The 20,409-nt window shown below is 44.3% G+C and overlaps 1 protein-coding gene across 12 annotated transcripts in view; it reads left to right on the top strand.

The window, feature by feature from the left end:
• The window catches only part of RASAL2 (RAS protein activator like 2), a 150,650-nt gene that overhangs the window by 79,668 nt on the left and 50,573 nt on the right, over positions 1 to 20,409 (top strand). Inside the window, exon 1 of one of the 12 annotated variants that reach the window (XM_072342616.1) lies at positions 4,751 to 5,198. The exons of 10 other annotated variants lie outside the window; for them this stretch is intronic. In XM_072342616.1, coding sequence (XP_072198717.1) covers positions 5,186 to 5,198 — 13 coding nt within the window. In that variant the 5' untranslated portion in view covers positions 4,751 to 5,185. Of the gene's footprint in view, positions 1 to 4,750; positions 5,199 to 16,325; positions 16,666 to 20,409 lie in introns of those variants that run through there. One more of the 12 variants, XM_072342614.1, reaches the window with a different exon arrangement.

Below are 20,409 nucleotides of genomic sequence, written 5' to 3'. Positions count from 1 at the left end.
GCAGATCATCTGCACCGAGAGCCAAGTTTCGTCACGAAGCAAATGTTATCTGTTTAGATCTGAAACCTTTTTAGAGCAGGCATTAAGAGGGCTATGGACACACAGTCTGAACTCTCTCGTATGGCCACGTGCTCCTTTAGGGTTTGTTTCTTGGAAACTTCTTTCTGCATCCCTGCCTGCTGCTTCCAGCGCGCTCAACAAATTGCTTCAGAAGGCTTGATGGTTTTGTTATGTGAGCATATTTATATAGTAGCTCTTGGTCCTTTTGGTAGATGTGTTGGCCGTGTTCTAATTGAACCCCAGTTCAGTAGAAAGGAAGCTATCATTTTCCTTAGCTTTTACATTTGAAAAAGAAAAAGGTATCTATGGAATTCTTTAGGGAAATCTACCTTTAGTCATGCAGGAACTTACCGAGTGCATTGTTGAATGTTGTAGGCTTTCTTCTGTAGCTGTTTGATCTTGTGGCAAAAAGTAATTACACTCCACCCAAGCATGTATATGCTCCTTTTTTCCTTCAGTAACAACCAACTTAACACTTAATGGAAAATTAGCCTATCTTCCTGCAGCCTGAGTTTCCTTATCTGAAGGCTTCTCTGCAGCTCATTTGAACATTGAGCTAAATTAAGAGAAGTAGAGGTTGGTATAATTAAATCTGTTTCAGACTTCTAGTTCCAGTACTCATTGCTGACTGGTTTATTGCTTTAGCATGAGCTGATACATGCCAATGCAAATATCTATGATATTGGATTAGATGCATCTTGCTTGAAGTTGGTATGAAATGAAGTGTACTAAATTCTCTCCATTCCACACGTGCACACTGCTGTCTCCCTGCTTTGCAACCAGTTGGTGAATCAGTTCCATTTAATGCAGTGAAATCGTGCATATGTTCATATACATATTGTTTTCATAGGGTCATAGAGTGCTTTGGGTTGGAAGGGACCTTCAAGATCACCTAGTTCCAACCGCCTGCTATAGGCAGGGACACCTCCCGCCAGAGCAGGTTGCTCACAGCCCATCAGTTTCAGTAAGTGCACTAGGCAGACTATTAAAACCATCGTGTATTTTATCTTAATGAGTCTTGGAAAATGGGACTGTCACTTGAGATTTTATTTCCCGTGGTCGTGTGTTGTTTCTGGGAAGCCTGAACCCGTCTCTTCTTCTCCTGTACCTCCCCCTCTTCTCAGCATGTGCTCTCCACTCAGCTATGCTTTGGAGTTTCTCATAACAAACCAAAATGGACAGGTAGTGTTGGCTGGAAATGCGCCATGGTAATCAAAGAGCTATCCTGCATCTTCTCTCTAGAGTGCTAAAAACTGAATCCTTATCTTTTTGTTTGGCTGTGCTTTATGAAGGTAAGGATTGCTGTTGTGGCCCGCGGCAGGTCTCCTCTGCTTCTGATCCAGTTAGGAGATTTTCTTCCAAATAATTAGTTCTGGGTGAGGATGCAGAACTTGTCTAAGAAAGCTACAGTGGGGCAAGAAAGCTATTGTCAATCATACATAGGTTGCTCCAAAAGTAATGCCTCCAATTTATTTCCAAGGAAGCTACTATAGATACAGATGACCCTTTGCCACCATCTGTCTCACAGCAACCAAATGGACTGGAATATTGGTGGGAAAGTTCAGCCTCTCCTGCCATCCCACAGCGTCCTTCTTACAATGCAGACCAACAATAAAATTACTTTTGAAGCAGCACTTGTATATTGGGTTTTTCCATGTAGGGCCTCAGGAGATTTGTTTTCCATCAGGCAGTAATTGTACTTACTTACATAGCACTTTATATCTTCCAAATGGCCTATGAAGATGAGCTAATTAATCTGCACAATGCCTCTGGGAAGCATGCAAGTCAAGCTTTTAAAAAATAAATTAAAAAAGCAAATTTTACAGCACTTCCTGTGCCATCCTGTGATATTTACACTTCAGTGGGGCAGTGACAAGTCTCCTGTGGGCAGATTGCTATTACAGCTACACCAAAAAGAGTGCATAATGTGTACGGTGCCCTAGGTATTAAATGGGACTTATTCGGGTGTATACTGAATATTTTACTAACCTGCTACCCCTTTTGTAATTGATTGCTCTACCATAGCAGCAGAAGAAAAGAATTAGAACTGTGATTTTTATCTTCAAAAGAGACAAAAGTGTTTCAGCAGCACGTCAGAGGGGTAATTTACTTAAAAGAAAAAATAATAAAGCCACAAAGGAAAAGTGGGCTATTGAACTCTACTGGAGTTCATCATCCGCTCTTCTAGCAGGCACCTCTCTGTCGCAGGCAAATCCCTGACTCCCTGAAGAAGCCCTGGAGATGGAGAGGACTGTAAGTTCTAGTGGTGATTAGTGCCCATTATTATTCAACTCGGTGTCCAGTAAGTGCCTCTGGCTACAAGCTAATAATTCCTGATGCATGGTTGAGATTGCTTTATCCTGTGTATTATCCAGTGAACAATTGATGCTTTTTCTTTTTTTCTGTTGTGAGGTTTATTTTCTCATTTGCTTTCATGGGTTTTCTTTGTCTTTCCGTTTCCAATTGTTTGCTTGACTAGGAACCTCTTTTTTTTCCAAGAGAGCTACATGTAGTTTTGATAAGGGTCTGACCAGTGAGATCACTGAAAAGCTGAGTCACTGAGCTCCTCCTCACAGATGGACTTTTCCCCACTTCTTGTTGGTGTGTAGCTGGAAAGTCTATAGCAGAGGCAGCCACCAACATTGCTGACCCCAGGGTATCAGCATGGTGCAAGTAATGAGTGCTTTGATTTTTTTCACCCAACTCACTGACTGTAGGAGGCACTAGAAAGGACTTCCTGTGGGCTGAGTGGTGGAAATTGCCAGTCAAAAGGCTGGGAAAACCCAAAGGGAAGAATCTAGAGGCTGGTCTGTAGGGGTTCACCATTGGGTTAGTGCTCTGGTCTTCCTTGGCCCGTGAAGGTGAGGTGCTAACTGTTCTGCCCAGTGGCAGAGGAATGTGTGGGAAGGATGGCAGTGATGCTTTTTGTTGGGTTGTAAGGACTGTGAGTTTTAGAAGAGGTGTTGTATTCCTTGTGCTGGTAATTCAGGGTGTGATGGGCTGACCTGGGCACCCAGCCACGCAACAAGACAAGAGGAGAAAATAAGATTGAAAAGCTGGAGCGACAAGATGAGGGTTGCAGTCTTCTGGATGTAACATCTAGTCCTAGACTTCCCAAATTGCATTTCAAATACCTGAAACTGAGTAATTTCTAGAATACTTCAAAGTATTAGTTAGTAGCTTTGGGTTTTTTTCCCTTTTTTTCTGCCCATGAAAGCATTAGAACCCTTTGAAGAGACACACAGACCAACTGCAGCATACCAGTCCTTAATTTTTCCATCTCTTCTATCATGCTTTGTGGTATACATGAATTGTCTGATGTTGCTCCACCCTCAGCAGAGATGCTTTTCTGTGGTGCTGTGGATATAGTTGGTAAAACGCTGTGGAATGAAACGTTCTGTATAATTACTGCAGTATTTGTTGGGTTTGTTGTTTGTGTTTTTCTTTTGGTGAGGGAGAGGAGATTGCAATCGTTCACAAGCGGTTACTGGTTTTTGTCTGAATCTCGATCAACTGAGGTCATGAAACTGTTTTGCACTCCAAGTTCCAGCAACTGGACATTTCTGAGCAGCTGGTCAAACCGATCTGACTGTTTATGTTGCTGTGCTGCTGTCAGTGACAGGTTTGGGGGGTCCTTTTTTGGTTTTCCTTTGGATTTTGAGTTGCTGTTCTGTTCCAGTGCTTATCTTTGTGCTACGGTTCAGCAATTTGCTTTAGAGAGCAAGGGAGCAATTAGGCATTTCTATTCTTTAGTTAGCAGTCAGTGTTGTTTAAGTACGCCTTCAGAAGTCTCTTTCCCAAGGTCTGTGCTGTGCCCTACACGCAGATTTCTCACGTGAACTTCGGTGAAGGGTAGGGTGACCAAAGGCACTGTTTTTTCCAGGGTGTGGGATATTGTTGCCAAAGGAAGTACCTGAGTGGGTGGCACTGGAGGAGGTGGAGGACTGAATACCAGGTTACAAAGTTGGAGTAAACCTGTTCAAATTGCTCTCCTACCTACACCCAGCACACCAAAAGCTGCCAGTCTCAGCTCTTCACAAGCAGTTTTAGCCAGTTCAGCAGCAGGCTGGGCAGCTCTGCATTCCTCCTGCATGCTTGCTTGCCTGCTCCAGCCCCTGCCTGGCAGGTGGGATCTGCTGGGAATCCAGCTCTGGGCTTTTACACTGATCCCACTTGACACTCTGCTCTCAGCAGGGGCTTTTCAATGTAGGAGACATTATGATGGCAGCAGTAAGCAAAATGTCCAAGTTTCTGCTTCTGCATCTTTAAGAGCAGCTTTTGTGTTTTTCTCGAGAGCAGTGTTACACCTGGAAGTTCAGCTCTTGGCCCTTGTAAGGTAAACAAGGAAAGAGCTCTGAAAAAGCTTAACCGTTTCCAGCTTAACCAACAGACTCAACCAGTTTGCTTTCAGAGCCGTAAATCACAGAAGGAATTAGCAAAACCAACAACAACAAAGGCAGCAGCTCAGGATGCAGGGAGAAGAAAGGTTTGTGTTTCTTTCTTTCTAAGTGCATCTCAGGGCTATGTTAGTACTGCATACTCCCTGGGCAGTACGAGGGTTGAAGTGGGGCAACGTCTGCAAGCAAAGTTGGGGTTTGATGAGGTATGTTTGGAGGCTCAGCTACTCGTTCAGCCGGCAAAGCTGTGTTTTCATCTTGACTTCTTGCAGTTGGGAACAGCTTTCAGTGCTATCAGCCTCTTAAGTTTCCCTGCTGCTGCTTTTAGACTTGGAGTCAGCTGCTCCAAACCAGAGTTTGCTCGGCATCGGGCGTGTTTTTGCTTCAGAGCCATCTCCTCCTGCCCACACCCCCTCCCACCCCACCCCAAATGCTGGCGCTGGCTCTGCTCTCCCCCAGCCACCCCTGGGACAGGGAAAATGAAGCGTCTCCCCATCCCGTGGCTGCATGCGAGGGAAGGCGAGCCACCAAGGGCAGCTATTGTTCCACTGGAGCCAAGGAGCTGAATAGAGCTGCTCGCGCTCCACGGGCTTCTGCTCTGGCTTTTCTGCATTCCAAGCCGTCTGCGGCAGAGAAAACAGAACAGGAGGGAAGCATGCAGGGACTGTGCTGACTTTGTGCTTGGCGCGGTGGTGGGACCATGGTGGAGGGAGAAGGATTGCAGCAGAATGCAGCTCGCAGGTGAGATCCTTCCTGACATCACCATGCAGATGGGGATGCAGCTGTCCGGTCGGGCAGGATGGGGCACATAGGTGTTGTGCTGGAAGTTTGAAGTGACTAAAGTGAATATAACTAGAAACTTCAAGGGTTCTGAGCTTTTCCTCACTGCTTTTCTGCATCCACCTTTTCCATTTCAGTTTCATACATAGTATTTTTTTTAAGGTGTACTTGCGTGTGTTTAAGTAGTCGGTAGAGAGAAAATGGATTACTGGTATTACTTTTCTGCTGGCTGCTATGGAATTAAGGTGTGTTAGTATTCAACCCTCACGCAGATGCAAAGATGAGAAGGAGGTTTGTGTGGTGGCTTCCAAAGTTCAGAATGTGGCATTTGCTCCTTAGGTCACTGGGTTGACAGCCTCTCCCTGTTAGGCTTTCCTTACCTCCCGTACATCGCTACATGTGTGCTGTTGTATGATGTTGGGTTTCTGGGTGAGACCAGACATCCCTCTTGATGGACAGCTGTGGGAATGTCTCTCAGGGTTTACCTGCTGCTGGCACTGTGTGTTGTTTCCAGCATGTGATATTGCCAGCCTTGCTTCCTGTCCTCCAGCGAGCACTGGTATATCAAAGCAGTTCAAGCAATCCTACAGGTTGCTCGTAAATACAAGAGGATTTGTTTTCAGTACAGTAGTGCTGTGTGCTTTCCTAGCAGCCTTTGTCTTAAGATGTTAAATTATAGCAAGCTGGAAAGCACTTTGTTTTCATGCCTTTGGATCTAGTTATTTTTCAGTGGCTGCATAAGCAGTAAGTGATACCTACCAAAACCAAGAATGGAAACTTCACAGTTAAATGTTTTCTACCTTGGAAACAGCTTTTAATAGGCACTGATTATGAAGTCCTTCTTTTCCTCCTCTCCTGTAGACCAGGGAGAATACTAATTTGCTGACTTGGAGAGGCTGCTGTTGTTAGCCTGAACCGATGAGGTTGTGCTGCTTTTGAATTACATGATTAGAAAATGAAAACCTTCTGCCTTAACCTTTTTTGGGCAAACGTGTATCTTCCCAAATGAAGCTTTCAGCAAAGTTTAGAAGAACTCATGGCAACACAGTCCTGGGCCCTTTCAGGTTTAATTTAAGTGATCTCAGGGTGGTTGCCAGGATGTACCCTTTAAAGTTTCCAATCCTTGGGCTCTGGGCAGCCTTGTCTGGTGGTTGGTGACCCTGCCCATGGTGGGGGGGTTGAAACTAGATCATCTTTGATGTCATTTTTCAACCCAGGCCATTCTGTGATATGGGACTGAAATTACTGGGGATCTCTAGAAGGCAGATGTGAGTAACAGTGCTTCAGATTCTTCACGTTGTGCCTGGTTTCGTGTGGTTTTATGTGGTGCTCTGTGGGTGCTCTTGCACTGTCTGTCTCTAAAATATGGGAAGGGGAAAGTTGCATAATTCTGATGAATGCTTGAGGTGACTTCTGTCAGAGAGATCCGTCATGGCTCTTCAAAGTCCATGGGAACAAATCAGCTTTGTTTGTACATAGGTGGGAGGAAGGGGCGTTCTGGTATACCGAGGCTTGACCTGCTCACTGCTGTTCTCTGATAGCTGAGGGGTAAGCATCACATCAGCTGTACAGTACAGAAGTCAGAAAATTATGTGATGCAGGAGAATACAGTGAGTTATGTGTTAGTAAATGGCTTGTTGGCATCAAGAGACAGATCCATTTTCTAGCCCATAGAGGTATGTACCTTTTCAAAGCTTTAATTCTCCACAAAGGGAATACTTCCTTTTATCTTTTATCCAGATTTCTTGCCTAATTGGTATCAGACAGCACAAATGTTTTTTAGGAGAGCTAATAATGGTGGGATTTGAAGCTGGGCCAATGGCAGAAGGGAGACCTAATGATCCCATTCCACTTAATTTTCTACACATTTGGGTGACTGCTTATAGTAAGGGGAGAGAGGAGGAGATCTGCCCGAGGAATCAGGAAGCAGACAATGCAACTACAGTTTCTGCATACAGTATCAGCAATATCTCTTCCAGAAGTTAAATGTTCAGCAGACTTCAGATATATGAATTTAATGGGAAATGGTGCTGGAATCGTCATGGTAAACCTAGCTGTAAAATCCGGGTTGTGGTCTTCTATAATAGCTGATTATCTGAGCAGATAATGGCATCTACAAATAGCTGTGTCAAGTCTACATAGAGTTTCCTTACAGAGCTGAACAGTGCTGCTCCTTACGCAGTGGATCTATTGTTATGCCACACAGCATTGCATTTTTCTCCTCCTGCACCTGCACTGAGCTCAGCAGGGTCTGAGGAGGGCAATGCTGTGACGTGGATGCCTGCCAGAGAAGTGAAACAGCTCCATGGTGCGTTTGCCTGGAGTAGACCTCTGGGCACCTTTCAAGTATCACCAGCCACAGGCATTCTGGTCTGGCATAGGAAAGAGGAGACTGAAGATACTCTTGTGTTCATTTTCCTGCTGGTTCCGATCCATTTTAGACTAGGCTTCAGTTAGATTTTCAGCTCAGTTGCACTCTGTATGTGGAGACCAGGTCTTTTTTCTAGAGTAGAGGCTGTAATTGTCTACCCACTTGCTTGATTCCAGGAATAATTGGCTACAGGAATAATGCCAAATGCTGCAAAATACAGCATGATTCCAGTGCCAGCTTTTACAGCATTCATGTTCTTAAAGCCGTGCCCTGTTAAGTCATGAGGTCACTCTGAAAAGTCAGATGCATTCTCTAGGGAAGCTTTTGCCAGGGTGTTCAAGAAGACTCTTTAAGGTACAGTCAGCTGGAAATTAAGCCTGTGTCCACAGGATGGAGAACTTGGTGTTGGTACATCCTCATAAAAATTAGCTAATCTGTACTGTCTCTTGTTGTGTTCCCTTCTCTCACCACTGAATATGGCCCCTAATTTGGAAACAGATTAAGGATTACAAACAAACTCCATATACTGCCCTTCTTGTGCTTATCTTCAGTGTTTGGAAAGACCTTAGGCTTTGGCAGTTGCATTATTTTGATGCTTGCATAGAGATTAAGACAGTATTCTTATAAACACAGGTGGAACTGAGTTGTAAGAGGGAGGGAGGCTGCATGATTCATAGGCAGGGTAGGAAGCCACATAGCTGGTCATAACTACTCATTCTCCAGAATGCTCCAGCTTCTTTGCTGCATACCTGGTAAGTGCAACTGCGTGCTTTTGGGCTGCTACACATTGACAATTTCTGGCTGGTGGTTTTTTGTCTTGTTTCCTGGTGCTGAAGTTGCAGGTTGTTGTGAATTAGTCTGTTTTTTTTTTTCCTTCTGTCTGTACCAATCAAAAAGATTTCACTCCCACCTGACGATATTGGTAAGACTGTGGTTTCACACCATACAAAAGAAGCAAGCGGTGACCTTGGGGTGGAGTAAGGTTTCCTATTGGCCCAGCAACCTCAACCCTGCTCTGCAAGAATCACTGGTATTTAGTTTGTTCTGAAAACAAGCAAGTTGGGCCTGTTGTGGGAGTGCTACGTAAAGCTAGCATTGCCGTGCACTACAGCTTGCAGGAAGAGGGGAAGCAATCTGCAAGCCAATGGGGTGGTGTGGCAATTCCTGCATGATCCCAGCAGAAGTTTAAGAAGTTGTATGGTCAAGTGGGGATCATATATTGGTTTTTTGTTCGTTGGTGGTACTGTACCTCCAGTGAATTCATAATCTCAGCGAGAAAAAGGTCTCCTGCCCTTGTTGAGGTCTGTGCCCAAGGATGGGCAGTAGGTCTGAAAGTAGGAGTACAGATCAGCATGAATGAAGGTAGGCGGTTTTGTTGGAATACTGCATCATTTTCACTTGTGTTTGTTTCTGAACTGGGGCAAAATGAAGCACTCAAAGCACTTGGCCTGCACACTGAGCAAGAAGAGTTGTTTTCCTTTTCCATACTTGACTGCTGCATTGGTGGGGAAGTGCTTTGCTATCCAAACAGCAGCCCAGGGGGCAGTTTACTGCAAGACTTCCTTTTTCCTGAAAACCCTGCCTCCTTGTTTCCTGTTTTTGACAATTCATAGGAAGTCAGCATCTGGAAGTGGAGACAGGGCAGGGACAAGTGGGTGCTTCAGCTCATGGTCTGCCTGCAGTGTGTTTTGCTTGGCAGTTAAGTTAGTTCTTTTCAGATCATTTCTTCCTTCATTGTAATACCTGCCAGTCATGCAAGTACAGCCAGCAGAGCTACAGCTGAGTCTTCGTTGCCTGGGAAGGTTGATTTTTCTTAGACAACTACAAAGATCCAAGTCTGATGGACATAAGAAAGGGAGGAAGCTATGCTATTGGGTTGCTTTTTTTATTCACCTGTTTGTTTGCTTGGACAGCAAGTATTTGTAGTTGTTTTTAGCTTTCTCTAATACAGAAAAGTGCTATAATGGAGTAGCAATTACAGTTCTGGTATCAGGGTTCAAGAAATTACTCTCCATCTTTCTTTCACGCTGCTTTAAAAATGGAAGCTCTTGAGTGCTTGGGCTGGATCTTCAGGTCTGTGAAGCAGGGGATATGACAGGTCTCAGTGGATGCTGGATCAAGCCCTACTTGTTAATCTCTTTCTTCTTGTCATCCATTCCCGAAGGCTTGGTATCTGTGTGTTTCTGTTTAATTTTTCCTTCAGTCTTAAAGTGCTAAATGTTTCTAGCTAATATGTTAGCTCAAAAATCCCCATCCAAAGTGCTTAAGACTCAATCCATTTCATGCTGCCACTTTTACAACATTGCTGAGCAATGCTGCTTCCATATCGATCTTTGGCAGATCTGGAAACTTGTATTTTGGTGGAGCTTTTTTTAATTGATTTTCAGTATATTTGTTCTTTTTTTTCTTTGTTTTAAGCACAGCTCCATGTTCTAAAACCATTTTGAGTCTGTTCTTCCTTTTAACACCCAATATTTGTGGTTGGAGAGAGAAAATATTTGAAGGTGTTCCTTGTAAACACATTCTTGGGGGAAAAAAAATGATCACTTGAAGACCAGCAACAGATATTAAGTAGTCTTTACATAATGTATGTTAAGTATACAGCTGGATGTATTCATACTTTAATAGAAGACTTTGGTTTACATAAGGCATGTGGTCGCAGTTTGGAATAGCAACATGGAGTGCATGACTTTGTAAATAATGTCTTTGCCCTAATTTGGAATTAAATTAGCTTAATGCTTTTAGAGTAGTCATTAATAGATGCTTACAAACTACCGTAGTACTAGCAGTATAACTTAGCCAAATCCCCTGGCTATAGTGAAGCTACCTAACTTGGAGTGGGGACAAAAATGCAATTAAGTTGGTATGGAGAGGGAAGTGGAGGGCAGGAACAGCACACAACCCCGTAGTTGCCTCATCAGTGAAGTTCTGACAATGCAGTGGTCTCCCTAGCAGAGAGAGCGGTGTCAGAGCTGATTGCTGCTTCTTGGGTGGCTGTTTTCCAACAAAGGCAAAGCACTTTTCCATGGCAAAAAGGGCAAAGGATGCTTTGACTTACCACCGCAAAGCTTCCATGTTGCTAGGTCTGACTTTGGGAACTGGCTTCTTCAGTTGACATACCCAGCAACCAAGATGACCATAATTTGCATAGCCTTCAGTTACTGTAATTATTTTTAAGATCATTTGAGGCTGCGTGATGGTTCCTTCAGTGCCTGCTGTCTCAGCTTTAGGTAGATCCAAGATTTCTTCTCTTACCTAGTGCTGGCCATCCTCTGTGACGTGAGTGTGAGAATGGATCTCACTCACTCAGCTTTGATCTTCAGTTAATGGTTTGTCTCCTGCTCTTCCTACTACCTTCAAGGATTCTCTTGTTAAGATGTGCCTTAAAAGCAGTTTACAATTCGGCTCCTTAGCAGGTAGCTTTATAGGGGTGGGGACTTGCTGCTCAGTTTCTATAAAGACAAGGTATGAGCAGTCAGGGGTGGTTTGCCTGGGGGGGGGCTACCTGGGCATGGAAGAGTTTGATAGAGGCTAGGACCTCAACGTTGCATTTAAATTTCCATTTTGGTTGCTGACCTGCTTGCCTCCAACCCCCTCTCAAAATTAAGTGTGGAAATAGCTTCATGACATTATTTAAAATGTCACTTACACAAGAGAGCCCTTGCCTGTGTTATTATGTGCTAGAGAACTTCGAGGTTTGTTGTGCTGCTCAACTTCATTTTGTGCCTTCCTGTGCCCATTTATCCTCACAGGCTGTCAGTGGGCCCAGCTCCTGCTGCCCCTCCATTCCTTACTGCTCCAGCAGTTAGCATTTGGGAAGCCCTGTACCCTGCTACCCCTGAGCTCCGCTGGTTTAATGTCTGTTGGGTTTTGAAGGATGTGCTCTGAAAGGTAATGGGACCACAACATCGTCTTGTACCAGTGTAAACATCAGCACGGTGGCACATAAAGGTTGTCATCTTCAGCAGGTTGTGAGTGCTGAGGATCTCTTACTGTGCTAAAATCCCATCATTAAGCAATCTGAATGGTCAAATAGTAGGTGATAATGTGTACGTGTGGACTAGCATGCTTTGCTTTCAGCAGCAGAATAGATGGGCTTGGAGGCCTGGGTGCCCATCACTCCTACAGAAGGGGCCTCCTATTTGCTCTGCCCTGCTCCAGTGGGGCTCACCTGAGCACTGAGTCTGCTCAGCTGCTCGTGGCTTGTTGTGGTGGTATGGCCTGGTTTGCTTATATGGCTTAAACTGGAAATTTATCTGTGTCACGAAATAGTTGTGCGTCCTTCCATGGGGATTCCATAATGCAAAATGGATTGCTTGCCCTTATCTGTCCGCATTGCTCTTGAACCAGATTACAACGTGCTTAGAGGCTGTTAAGTTGTAATACTGCTTCTCAAAACAAGATGATATTCCTTGCAGATAGGCATTTTAAATGAATTAATGCAGAAAAAAAGCACCTTTTGCATCTAGAACTGATGTTTTTAAGTACCTGGGAAGGTTGCTTTAAAGCTGGCTTGCTTGTGCTATGCTGTGGCATTGAGTAGGATCGAGAAGTTATTACTGCTCGGTGTTTCTGTGGGGAAAATGACAGAAATAACTTCTAAAGGACAAGTACAGAGGTGAGCCTTGTTGTCTGCTACGTATGACATTGATCCAGGAGTTGGAAAAGCGGATGTTTATTGCGTCTTGTGGTTTAACAAGTGCTGCAACCTCAGGCAAGCTATTTTATACATCTCCGCCTGCCGGCTTTGGGGAAAAAGAGCATTAATATTGCCTCTCCCTGCCCACCGTGCCCCCGGGCTGAAGGGAGGACTTCGTTTTTCAAGTGCGTAAGCAGCTTGTCTTCCTTCCCTCCTAAACTGCCTGTGTAAGGTTTCAATAAGAATGACTTGGGTGTGCGTTCTCTAATGTATATTGCTGTGAAGAAATCACCGACTGACTGTAGCAATATCCATCAATCAGCCCATCAGTCTGTCCCTAGTGCAAGCAAGGTCCATTTTTCCTTTCCTTGTAAGTGCCTCATGCAGAGAGCATTAATACGTTATGATTTATAATACTACTGCTACTTTGTGCTTGCAAAGCATCAGCATCAGAAGGCATCTCTGCTCTATTATTTGCATATATTATGAATGATGGTTTTCTGAAATTCACATAGAAAAAAAAAAAGGTGCTCGTGTTTCGGTGTCGTTTCACTCATCAAGAATGCTAATTTTTAAATCCACGGGGTGGCAAAGCTGCTTAGCATCATAGGTTTCAACATCAGAACTGTAGGAGGGTGACATTTCTGACAACTGCAAGAAGGAGCAGAAGCCCATTCGCTAGTGGTAATTTAAGGAATTACCAGTTGGGGACGTATGCAGGTTTTAAGTTGTTAGTTTATATAAGAGGCTGAGAAATGTAAAAGCTTGCTTTAAACTTCAGCCTTGTGTGCTCATCTGCATTAGGATTCCAAGAGTGAGGGAGGTGGACCCCAACTTTTTAATGGCAGAACCTGCTGTTCTGCAGGCTGCTTTTGGAGGACAAAAAAAGGCAAAGTCAGCTGCTGCTTCTCCCTGGTTGTTTTGTCATCACTTTGTTGATCTCTCCCACCTTTCTGTGCCTTTAGGCATCAGTGAAGGATGATGCTTTTACACTGTGCATGCTTCCCCTCTGGTTGGTAAGGCAATTTGTATGTATATTTGCATCAGTTCTTCAAACTTTTTTTTCCGGTGTAGGTTGTTGTCACAGCATGGAAACATTAGGTGTGTTTTGTATATTCCCCCTGTGCTTATCTGCAGCTTCTCTCAAAACCCAACAGCCCTGGCAAATTTGGGCAGGTCTCTTTGAAGGCTTTTGGTAAGCTCTGGAGCACAACACCTGCTTTAAGGTGTTGAAAGAGGAATTGAAGAAGCAATTCAGTGCTGCTTCTGCCTGTGGCAAGCTTTAATGGGAGACCAATACTATTCCTCTTCCCCAGTCCCACAGCAAGTTTCATCTTCCTTGCTTTTCCTACAGCAGGAGGTTTTGAAATTAAAATCAATGCTACAGAGAAGTTTTGGGATATTTCCTAAGTGACTGTTTGAAACCAGACACTGTGTAAACAGGGGGAAAACTTCTGATAATGGGGACTATGAAAGCATAGAAACATCAAGCAGTGCCCGGTGGTTAGGAGATGAGGCCAGATACATTCTTTCCTGGAGAGCTGGGAGCACATTGCTAACCACGTGTGCAGTTCACCATTGGAACAACGTGCCAAGGGAACAGGCAAGGCTGATGCTTTGTCTTTGTGTTGTCTGTTGAAATCAGATGTCCTTTTCCTTTCTGATGTGCTTTTGTTCAACTGGAAATAATGCAGCAAATGGAGGAGAGCCCCTGGGTGATGTCCTCGGGGTGTTTTGAGTTGGTCGGGTTAGATGATGGTAATCGTGACGTGATCCCCACACGTTGCCTCAGGAATGCAAATGTCACTGTGTGCATGGGAATAGCTTGGGTGCCTTTTCAGTTCCTACTTATGTGTGCCTGGCTGAAAGCTTTGCTGGTCCTGCCTCCATTTTCTTACCCTGTTTTCCACGCTCTCGTATCTTCAAGCACTCGAATAAGCCATTTTCATATTTGATAGTTAATATACTTACCCTCTTGACGTGAGCACTTGTGATGCGTTGGAAGAGATGCATAATGCAGAATGATGATACAGAAGAGTAAGGCAGCTGTGGAGGGAAGCAGAATGTGTGCCCAATCTGCACTCCTGGAAAGGACAGGAAATTCATGGGAGTGAAAAGCATTCATAGGAAATCAATACTCTTAACTTTGTTTTCCCTACAACCTGTTATTTATGAAAATGATAGATGACGTGGCAAATTAAACCAGCTTTTAGCGGAAGGGCTGTAAGCGTTTTGGGGCACCACACTTGTTTCACAGAAAACTAGGAGGGAAGAGGTAAAATTATTTCATATTGACCAACCGGATAGAAGAAAACAGCCACCTAATCCTCACTCTGAGAGCTGAATTTAATTCCATTCTTATCACAGGGAGATTGACGTCATCAGTTTGCACATCCATAACTCAAAGAAGATTCTGCTTGTGGAAGTTGGACAAAATGTCATCCTCCTCCACACACAGGGAAAATGTGTTGGAAAAGCTTGCTGTCAAAACAGGAAGGCTGGGTTTTGCATTGGTGGGATAGAATATTTAGAATCGTAGCATCACCTAGTTTGGAAGGTTGGAAAAGACCCTTAGGATTATCTAGTCCAACCACCGACCCATCCCCACTGTGCCCACTAGTTGCATCTCGCAGTGACACATTTGCATCACTATTAAATATCTCCAGGGATGGGAACTTCAGCACCTCCCCAAGCAGACTGGTTTTCAATCTATTATCTATTACATAGGCAATATTTGTTTGGGTTTGTTTAGACCTTCTGTCCATGTTCGGGATGGGATGTGTGCTTTTCCAGAGTGACAGGGGAACTGTTCAGCTGAGCATCTTATTCCTTCACTGTCAGTCTCCCATTCCCTCATTAATTGTCCATTCTGTGCAGCATCTGCCCTGCTTGGCAAGTGTGTTATGAAAATAATCTGTCCTGCACAAACAACACTTTGCTACAGTTTGTCTGAGTAATTGGAAATTTCTTCCCTGCTGGGACTTCACAGCTCTTTTTCTTTTTTTCCCCTGCAGTGGTTGGTTAGTAACCAATTCTCCACCTTGCTGATCTAATGGCTTTTGTTGTTGTTTTGGCTCGGGTTTTAGGAAGGGTCAGCACGTGTCCTGCTTTGCTATGGTGGTGGCAACGGCACCAATACTTTAAAAGAAAGGCAGGTTCAGAAGCTGATGTACGGAAGGCACTGTCTCTTTAAAGAGCGCAGTTTGATCTGAGCATCAGCTCCATCCCCCGAGGACAAAGGCAATTTTGATTTGTGGGGCCCGGGAGTCCCTCACTTACCAGGATTCGTGTCTGCTTCTGCATGTGGAAACCTGTAAAACGCTCTTTTGTGTGGAATAAATCATACGCTATAAATCCCGCGCAATTAAATGTGCCCTCCGTAAAATCAGGACGGCAAGTGCTTGTTGTAGGGCTGTGCAGGGCAAAAGCTCACTGTCTAGACAGAGCACGATTCTTTTCCATTTCTCCCTCTTTAAAATTAAAAAGAAAAAAAGAAGAAGATAAAGGAGAGCATGGACTGTTAGCACTGATGCTTCTTTGAGCCGCTATGGGCAGTCCCCCTCCTCACCACCTTTGCAGCCCAGAGAGCAGCGATTCCCCGCGCTGTGCTGGCGGGCGGAGGCAGATGCCATTATTGCCGATCAATGCCGCCATGCAGGAGGAGGGGAGAGGGAGGGGTGGGAGCTTCCTCTTCCCAGATTGATCAACCTGCCATTGCATGAACAAATGCATTGTAAGAGAGGCTGGGATGCTGGTATAATAGCTCTGGAGCACAGAGGGGCTTGTGAGCAGGGGAATGTCAGTGCTTCTGTAGTGGGGGGGTGGGGGGGGATTGGAATCATTTTTTCTTTTAGCATAAAGCTGAGCCTACAAACAAAGCCAACACAGTAGGGGATGGTAGGGATATAGTACACTTAGCTGAGGAGCTGTTTTGTTTACTTGCTTCAGCTTTGTCAGCGCTGAAACCTATTTCTTTTTTATTTAAACCAATTCCATCCTAACCTGCGACCTCCTTTGGATTTTCAAACCTTGGTTTCCCCACTCCCCCCCTTTTTTTTTTTTTTTTTTTTTTTTTTTTGCCTTTATTTCTGTTCCTGCCTGAACTGAAAGCTGACACAAAGAGACAACAAGTGCAGATCTCCCCCCCATGCCTGCCCTGGTGCTATGGGCCATCAGGTGCGGGGCTGAGCGCACGGGGCAGGACTGCACTCGCGTGTTGTCAGTGTAGGCAACAACTGGAGCACTGGAATCCCGAGACCACCTGCTCCTCCCAGCCCTGCCTACCCTGCTTCGTTCACTCGCTGTTGTCTGTATGGAAAAGTTTTCTGGCTGGAGAATGAGTCTCCTTTCTCCTGGCGATGTGGCCGAGTGGCTGGATAGCAGCACAGAAGATGAGAAAAGCCTTCTGTCGTTTCTCGGTACGGTAGGGTGCTGATTGTTCTCGTTTTGTTTACATTTGACTGGCAAGCCATTACTGCTTGCAGTGCTTTCAGTTACCAGATGTTATTTCTTTATAAAAGCTTTTAAATTATATGCACTTATTAATTAAACCAGCTTAGAGTATGCTTAAAATAGTTGTGTGCGCACTGGGCAAAGGTCAAACTGTAACTGGGCAGTGCCATCTTAGTTCGGCATGGGGTCTTTTCTGGACTCTGAAGTGTTCCTTAATGATGGGTTTTTATCTCTCTGTGCCATCTGACCATCTTATCCCTGTCCACTTTACCCATTGCTGTCAGCTTGCCTGCAACTTCTCTTCCCAACCACGCGAGGCTCAGACGATAAATCACAGAGGAGACTTTGCTGAAAGTTTTTTCCTCCAAAGAGAAATGCCTCGATGCATTTGGAATAAATATCTCAGCCAAGGGATCAGATGCTGCTCTACTCTAGAAATTAGATCTAAGGAGTGCAATCAAACAATCGTGTGCTCTGTTTCTGCATACTTACACATCAATTTAACTTTATTCAAGGAGGAAATTGAAACTGCTCTTTTATTTGTAGTCCAACATAAACACCAGCAAGAAGCTGAAACCACTTTCTCACAAAGAAGCTGATTATTGTTTTGTTTTTTCCCCCCTTTCAGCTGTTGGTATTTCAGGCTGTTGGCATTTGTTTTTATTATTTCCATCTCATCCTTGCACATCGTTCCATCTCTCTCTTCCATGTTTCGTTGTTCTTAGGATGCATTCTGCTTCCATTCTGCTTTGATAATGCTCAGACAGAAGGCCCTACATGCGTCCCCCTTTCTCTCTCAATGGACTGCTTAGAGTAATTTGTTTGCTGTACGATTTTGTTTACTTTTGCCACCATACGGTGTTCACCAATACGGATCTTTTGCAGTCAAGGAGGCAGCAGCCCATCTAGGTGTACTTTTCTCCTCTCTTTTGTTATCTCCATTCAGGCTGTATGGTCCTGGTGTTGCTGTGCTCTTTCCAGAAAGCTGAACTTAAAGTATTCCCTCTAGGTCAGCAGTTCCAGGGAGGTACAGAAGGTGGGAGGACAGTAAGTGCTCCTGGTGTCTGTCCATGTTTGCTAATTACTGTGCGCTCAGGCCTTTCCTTGGGAAAACTGTATTGAATGTGAGCTGGGACAAGGGTGTGCATGGACTAGACACCAGTGCTGTTCTTCAGGGCCTGCTGTTCCACACCAAGAGGTCCTCAAGTTGTCTTCTAAACCTCACCAAAGCAATATTTATTAGTACGGAGTCTGGAGAGTGTCACAAAGCTGAGCTATTCAAGGTGACATTATTTTTTGGTCTCCAAACACATACATTTTACTTCTTTAATCTTAAAGAGATAACAGTCACCAAATGCTGTTCAGAGCCATGTTAGAGGTTCAATGACACCCCTCAGATATCTGCTGGGTATGGATACTCTTATGTTTGTGTGTCTGTAAGAAATAACTGCTGAAGGACGAGTGAGCAAAAGCTGTGGTCACTTCAAGCCAGCTTCTGTCCTACTGAGTGCAATGGGGAATAGCTGCAGAGCCTTAATGCCCCCCAGGAGTCAGCCTGTGTGAGAGCATCCCAATAACCAGAGCAAAGGCTTGCTGCTTAGAGAATGCCTTGATTTACAGCCCTTTCACAGAGAGAAAAAGGATCACTTCTGTAAGATGTGGCTCAAGGCTGTTGTTTAATAACCAGGACAATAAATATTGAAATGATACTAATGCGTGTCTAAGTCATAAGCCTCTCAACAAATTACGCTGCGGGAACGAGTTGCCATGCGTCAGCTGATCTGTGTTAATTGTCTGTGTGCAATCTCTCTGCAGCAAACACAAGGTAATTTAAATTAGCTGGGGCAGTCCAAGATCGTTAGAAGCTAACGAGGACATCAGCATCTCCAGGTCATGCGTGGTAGCTCCTCGTGTCTGGTAATGCTTTGGCACAGTAGTCCTGGCAATTTATACTGCTGTGCATGGAGTCAATTGGTGAAGGAGATTTTTGAGGCTGATGAAGGTTAAAGAGAAGAAAAAGGGCAACCATTCCAAATTTCACACAGAGGACGCGTTGAACAGCAAGGGACACATGTACGTTTCATTTCTGACTTGTGTTTGTAGAGCTGGTGGATTTTTTTTCCACCACCTCAAAGTGAGTGCATCAATCTGATAACAGCTGATGATGTACTCACGAAATGCCACATTCAGTGTCTGCAGAACATTCTCCATAAAGGGATTGTGATAGTCAGTGCTTGAAAGCCAATTTTTTTTTATCTTCTGTGATGTTCTTGCCCTTTCTTCCAGCTTCATCTGTGCGTTCATCTGCTCTGCTTGTTCTGTCTTGTCTTTCAGACTGAACTCCTTAGGAACCAATGACTTCACATCTTGTAAGTGACTCAAATTGTCACTCGCGTAGCTCGCTATGCACCTTCTGAATCGGGCACTCATTCAGTTCCTTGTTTTCAGATGCCAAAGCTGTGCAGGTGTCTAAGCAACAGAGTTACCTGTTGCAAATTAAAAATCACCTGGATCATCTTTCAGGACTTGTCCAGTCGACTCGATCCTCAGTGAGGCACAGTCTCTTCCAATGGACTGGAAGAGGTTTTGATCATAATTGGTACCCAGTAGTTGTTTGATGATGGAGTTCTGTAGCAAGCGACCTTCACTGGGCTTCCTTTGTATTTCCATTTCCAGCCTTGGTGGCTTTTGTGCAATTCAGTATGCTGTAACTGTGGCTTTGTCATGTTCTCTCAGACGTATCTTCTTGTGGCTTTTTTCTTCCTATCTAGTTATCTCAATAAAGAGGGAAGAGCCATTGCTACCAATTTCACTTTCCTCCTTTAAGTGATACCTGGTAGGATTTACATCAAGTATTTAGAGCATGAGACCTCAGGACTGAATACAGATCATACTTTGTGTTTGCTTTTAGTCTTGGTTTTAGCCCAGACATTTAATTAATTGTTATGACGGTCTGCGAGTTGGGCCCCAGTCTGGTTTTCTTTTTTCCCCAGTGAGTAAAATAAGATAGAAAATGTGCTCCAAGATAAAAAAAATGAACGGCTTTATTTATCCTTATACAAGGCTTCCTGTTTCATTAGGCAGTGCTCATCTGAAATATGCTGCTTGGGCTGCATATAGCTCCTGATGCTTGCTTGCTTTCTGCTTTTTATTGCTACCTGTAATTTTGTTGGCTTGTGGGCATTTTCACCAAGGTAGAAAATGATGAGTAAATACCGACTGCACCCAACGAGATCTCTTTCTCATTAGAGCTGTCACTTGAGCGCTCTGAAACAGCCCTAAGGGGCCAACCAGATAAAAATAACCTCTTGTGTTTTGATGAAGTTGTGGATGCCATAACGTTGCACTCCATTAATATGCTGCATGCGCTGTGTGTGCGCTTGTGTGGAGATAGATGTAGGTATGTGAGGAGAGCCAACCAGCAGGGCTGAACAAGCACCTGTGTTACTTCTGCCCTGTGTAGGTGTAGCTCACCATGAAAGCAGCTAATAATAAAAGTGTGGTAGAGCAGGAAGGCTGCATCTCTGCTCAGCTTCTTGTTTGGCTGCCCAGTGAGTTCAACATCCAGCGTGCTGCCTTTGTAAAACAAGAAATGAGCTCTGTAGTTCTTGTTGTCTGTGAGACGAATATTGAATCCCCGTGGTTTGTCTCTGTAGTAAACCACTCCACTGGTGGTTTATATACAAGTAACAGCTTCAAAAACATGCTCC

This window comes from Excalfactoria chinensis, chromosome 8 (assembly GCF_039878825.1).
Source record: "Excalfactoria chinensis isolate bCotChi1 chromosome 8, bCotChi1.hap2, whole genome shotgun sequence".
NCBI classification, from domain to species: domain Eukaryota; kingdom Metazoa; phylum Chordata; class Aves; order Galliformes; family Phasianidae; genus Excalfactoria; species Excalfactoria chinensis.
Note: the sequence above shows the minus strand (reverse complement) of the source record. Positions and strands in the feature narration are given on the sequence as shown.